This window comes from Populus trichocarpa, chromosome 15 (genome assembly GCF_000002775.5).
Source record: "Populus trichocarpa isolate Nisqually-1 chromosome 15, P.trichocarpa_v4.1, whole genome shotgun sequence".
Lineage (NCBI taxonomy): Eukaryota > Viridiplantae > Streptophyta > Magnoliopsida > Malpighiales > Salicaceae > Populus > Populus trichocarpa.
The window spans coordinates 13,926,037-13,931,887 of record NC_037299.2 but is presented as its reverse complement, the minus strand read 5'-3'; the positions used below and the strand labels follow the sequence as shown (position 1 = coordinate 13,931,887).

Here is a 5,851-nt window from a genome sequence, read left to right as displayed (position 1 = left end):
CTAAACACTACTTCGAAGACTCTCTTAATATTTAAGTAAGTATAAAGTATTAATGGAGAAACTCTTACATAAATTAAATAAAATATGTAGAATTAAAGAGAGGGGAGGAGAATAAATTCTAGGATTTTCTCAACATGTGAGATAACTTCCATAGTAGCTAGCGTCCATGAAGTTTACATCGGCCTTTGTTAGCGGATATATTTGGGAAAAAAACTTAAAACCCTGTGCTTAATCTTGTCAGTAATTAATAACTTTCAAATGCTAAGTATGAAATACATATTTTTTTAAGTATGTGTTTTTTAAAAATATATTAAAATAATATTTTATTTTTATTTTTTAATTTATTTTTATAATAGTATTTCAAAACGATTTAAAAATATATAAAAAAATTAATTTAAAATTCAAAAAAAAGTAAAAATATAATTAAACCACAGTAAAGCTAAAAAGTTTGTTTCGGAAGTTCTTTCTTTGCAAAGAGAGATAAAGAAAATGAGAGCTTTGTTCCACAAGAACGTTGCAAAGTCACTCAAGCTATATATACACAGCCCACAAGAGGTATAATTGTAAAAGGGGGTAAATTATAAATTGTTAAAAAAAGAAATTAAAAGTAAGAGAATTGTGAACGATGAAAAAATAAATGCAAATCAAGAAATTGAGGTAGATTTTTAGAAGGGAATGAATTATAATTGCATTGAAAATATAGAAACTAAATACCACTTTTCTAATTTTCAAATGTTCTAATCATATATATACCATCACTATTGATACGAAAGGAAAAACATAGCGAGAAATGTTATATCAAAAATAAAATAAATACCAACTAATATTAGATAAATTTAAAAAATTAACAAGTAACAAGAGATCTATAAACGAGTCATTGCTTGGATTGAAGAGAAAATATAAATACAAACTATTTAAATGATAAGAGTTTGGGATTAAAATGTTATAGTTGTCAATATTGATGACTACTGGAGGCTTATCTAGTTGTTAACTTTAAAATCTGTGAAAATTAGTTGAGATATTTACAAGCTGGTCCGAACACTCCACGTAAATAAAAAAATTATAAATATAAATACAAGATTGCACTACAATATAAACAAAAAAAAAAATTTCATCGACTGTAATTACCATCAATTTAATGTGTACGTTATAAGTGTTTGTGAAAAGAATAACATTTGAAAAGGACGTTTTGTTTTTTTCGTAAATATTTTATAATAAATGTTGTCTTACATTTGTTTCGACGATCTCTCAAACCCACGGCATGAAGCCTAGAGAGGCATCCGCCATGAAAGATTGTGCAGAGGAGTTGAGTGATGCGGTGAAAGAGCTTAGAAAATCCCTCTGTTTTTTTCTTAATTTTAGGATAATGCTAGGAGAACTTGAGTTTTTTACTAATTAACATGGCATTAGTTTTAAGGACAAGTTTTCAAACTATAGAGTATGAATCTTATCGCATTTGGAGATATAATAATAATAATATAGAGTATATTAACCCCCATTTTGTGGTTGCATAGTACTGTACTGCTCTACCAACATTGGCAAAGAATATAATTATAATTGTAATTGTAATTAATTCCCTTTCTTCCCCTTTCAGGAGAAAAGAAAACATTTGGAACAGAATATCAGCAGGATGGGGGGGGATTCTACAAGGGCGGAGGATGTGATCTGAAGTAAGCCAAGAGGCCAACAAGAGGTGCATTAATATATGTGGTTGGCTCTGTGTGTACAAAATCAGCTCTAGAATCAGAGTAGGAATCCCCTTTATCAGGTCCACCAACAACAGCTCCTATTAGCAGGTTAGGATTAGGATCATTGCTTTGGAAGTATGGAGTTCCACCTTGACAATTGATGCTGGCAGGGTGTTGATCAACAGAAGGCAGAGACGAGCCGCGGTGGTGTATCTTTCGAGGGAATTTGCTGCCATATCCAACCATGTATGACATCTTCAATGGATTAGTTCCCAGAATGTAATCCACCTGCGTAGATTACCATTTTGTAACATTTCCTTAGCTAATGTACAAGACCGGTAACAAGATTGATGACTTAACCAAGGATGGAGAAAGGATGTAGGCCTACCTGCCCTCTTGCGAATTGAATAAGCCTAGCAGGAGTGGCAACAACATTACCGCAATGAATTTCTCTATTGGATTGATTCAGATAACGAGCATAAGCAAGAAGAAGAAAGGATAAAGCTGTGGCATGTTGCAAGTTACTTCCGCCTGGTTTGAACAGAAGTCCACCTGAAAAGAATTTCGGAACCAATTTGAATTGTTTGCAGTTCCATCACAGAATGAAATGCCTTTGAAGTATGAATTGCAAAAGAAATTCATGAACAAATTAAGGCTACCTGGAGAGTATGAGACATAGACAGTAGGTGATTCAGGCAACACAGTGCAAACAAACTTGTCTGCATTGGGAATGAATGGACCTACATCAGAAGTCTTGCTTGAGAGCAACAACTGTAAAGAAAGCAACAAGAAGAATTTAGAGAAGAGCATATTATAACAACGAACAGATATGCTGCAATCAAGTTCGATAGTCACCTTTGAAACAAGTATGTTAATACCAGCGTTCTTAGTATCCCATCCGAATTCAGCGAAGCTACCACCGCCATAGCCGACTCGATCAGTATGTTTTGCAACATTTTTTTCCAAATTGCTTATGTTTTGCACAACATAACTCCAGTAATTAGGTGCTTTGGTCGCCCTATATAGCCATGCTGCCCCCCAGATCAATTCATCCTGTAAAGACATTATCATTGATAACCATACTTAATTTGAGAATATGATTTTGCAATGGAAGCATAGATTTATTGTAATTCATATTGACAAGTTCTGAATGTTCTGATGAGTACCTCATAGCCACTGAAATCGCAGTAAAATGGGCACACCCACGGTCCCAGGGTATCGTTGTACGAACCACGGTTAGCATCTGCAAACTCAAACACCTAATCCCTTTTTTTTATTAGTGATTAAGTATGTTTAACCAATAGTTTAAAAACAAAGTGAATATAAATACGAATCGATCTCATTTACCATTGCAGCTCTTTTGAGAAGCCTAGCAGAATATGCAGGATTGCTAGGCCTAAATACCATGGAAGATGCTGCAAGGGCAGCTGCTATCTCAGCTGACACCTCTGAGCCTGGAAACTGTTTACTAGCTGCATAAGGGATTCTAGGTGTGTCCATGTCTTCAGGCCTCTCCCAGCAATTGTGATCACCATAAGGATCACCAACTTGAACAAATACAAAGCCAGGGATGCTTGTGGCTTTAAGGAAGTAATCGGTTGCCCACTTAATAGCTTCTAGTGCATGTGGCAGGTCTGGACCCATGAAATTGCCAAAATCTAATACACTCCATGCCAGCATTGTTGTTGAGAACGCCATTGGAAAGTTGAACTTAACATTGTCGCCAGCATCATAGTATCCACCAACCAAATCAACCTGAGAATGTTCAGAACAAACTTTATGTCCCCACGTGATAGCAGAATAAAACTAATCTAGCAAGAAGTGATTTTCCAAATTTTTTTTCTTTTGTGTTTGGATAAAGGGAAGGAATCACGGTCCACCCTATGCACCAACGTGTAGAAACAGCCCCTCGCCTACGTGCCTGACAAAATCAGGCTGCCTGATTCGGGTTTCAAACCTAGAGGTCCTAGACAATGAGTTTACTTTTTCAGAACATTTAAGTCGATTTCAATTTTCCTCTAGATTTAGTGTGATATTTAAGAGTGGTCTAGATTTACTAGATGTGTCAGACGGCGCATATGGTCCCAATTTATTGCACAATTTCGTCCCTTTTTGCATGAAGAGATGGTTTGGTTTCATTTACGGAAGAGCTAAAGCTGTCAGAAAAAGAATAGCACAATGTGATGAACCTTGCAAGTAAGTCGTTACTAACATGACCAACATGCTATAAAAAGCCAAGAGACATCGGTTATAAGTGAATGAATTAACTCACATCCGTGATTCTTAGGTCACATGTGTGCTCTACTCACAAGGAAAATCACTTTCACCAATCATTTTCAAAGTCACAAGCAATTAGGTGTCCTTCCACCTTTTTACTAAAAAATTTGCACCCCTCCCCTGTAAGCAACTACGGTGTCTCTCCTACAGTTGTTATTTTTAAGAATATTCATGTTATGAGCAGAAATATATTAGCACAGTATGGCACTCAAATGCTGTTGTTAGTCTCGTTTGAGCCCTCGTCGATCCAAGTGAAGTTAGTGGCCGTCCAAAAGGACTGGCACCAACAAGCTGCCCTGATACTACAGGTGGGTAATTAACATATTGCAGGTGGCAATTCTTGAAAACAGATGTTGGCTTTTTTTTCGAACAACTGTGGCCCAAAACAATGCAATGGCAATGGCGATAGCAATGGCAATGGCGATAGCAATGAAATGGTATATCAATGAAGAAGCATTTACACACACACACACACACACACACAAAACCAGACTTACACCAATCTGAAAGCCGTCTTGAAGACCAGAATCCTTCCTCCAAGTCATTCTCTGTGTAGGAGGTAACTTCCCTGACCTCTGCCCTTCAAAGAACAAAATGCTTTTAGTCAATGCATCCCCATAATCATGTGAAGCCACTCTCATCACCATAACCATCGTTATCACCACTCCAAAAACCAGCACTCTCTTTAACACACCCATCTCTCTCTTTCTCTCAAAGTCAAAATCAAACACCTCTAGCTAATTAACTTCCTCCTATACTTTCCTAACCATTCAAGCGAGATTTTTGTAACAGGATGGGTACCAAAAGTAAAGAAGAAACATAAAGGGTACGTACATTCACTTGAAAGAGAAGCTGAAATTAACTAGTCAGGGAGGGAGAGTTTTGGTCGAAAAAAACAAAGATAATAATGGAGGCGAGGCATTTCCGGCGCCTCCGTTTACGGTGGTGATCAATGTTGTTAGTTACAGTGTATTTGGTTCGGATGATTGCCTTCTTGAAGAGGACTCATAGTCATAATATATATGTGATGGTTGATGTGTGCTTGCTTCTTCTTCTACTATACTCCTTTGACAAAGTAGTGGTAGTCAGGAACCAACGTACACTTCCTGTGAACGTGGGGTGTTAACTAATTTTTTTTTTAGGTGATTATCTTGTATTCAAATTCAAAAACAGAGTTATAAAAAAAAATATTTTTTTAAGGGATTTCATTTTTCATTTGTATGAAAACTCATTCAAGATAACCCAAATAATTAAAACCAAAATAAATAAATTCAGAGAGTAATTTAACATGGGCTACTGAGGGATCAACTATTTTTTACGATTAATATTAGTATATCAAAATAATATAAAGATATTAAAAAAAAAATCAAGTTCTAAAAAATTATCATTCCATTCCATACACGTCCCAAATGACTCGTAATGTTGTGCAAGAAAATCTAAAATCAAGAAACAAAGCTAGGTGATTATATCACGTTTCTTGAATATAGGACATCTCCATACGCCTAATCAAAAAGTATATGAAGAAGGCAAGCAACAATGCCTTTTTCGGCATTTCAAGTAACAAAATGCATGTTTCTAATATTTTACACTGATGTTTCATAGTTTTAGGGTTTTTCTGGCATGCTTAAGGCTTACCTTTTGTGTAGGCTTCGGCTCCCATCCCTATGCTTTTTCCCTTTTCATTTTTGTTAAAGTAAAACTCAACCTCTAGTTCCAAGCAATGATATAATGATATAAAACGTAACTTGATCTGGTACGTTAATCTGATGATGATGATCAAAAACATTTTTTAGATCGGGTTTTATTTTGAATATATTTTTTTTTACCAAAAAAAACGTTGTTTTATATGTTTTTTTTTTAATATAACTTTAAAAACAAGCATACCT

The 5,851-nt window shown here is 35.4% G+C and overlaps 1 protein-coding gene across 1 annotated transcript; it reads right to left on the bottom strand.

Moving 5' to 3' along the window:
• Positions 1 to 1,465: 1,465 nt before the first annotated feature.
• On the bottom strand, positions 1,466 to 5,009 carry LOC7476746 (endoglucanase 4). The gene is made up of 7 exons (XM_002321797.4): positions 4,463 to 5,009; positions 3,036 to 3,443; positions 2,855 to 2,947; positions 2,544 to 2,741; positions 2,348 to 2,459; positions 2,077 to 2,240; positions 1,466 to 1,976 (listed from the first exon to the last, which is right to left on the bottom strand). The coding sequence occupies exons 1-7, from the start codon at positions 4,661 to 4,663 to the stop codon at positions 1,644 to 1,646; spliced, it is 1,509 nt and encodes a 502-aa protein (XP_002321833.2). The 5' UTR covers positions 4,664 to 5,009; the 3' UTR covers positions 1,466 to 1,643.
• Positions 5,010 to 5,851: the final 842 nt, after the last annotated feature.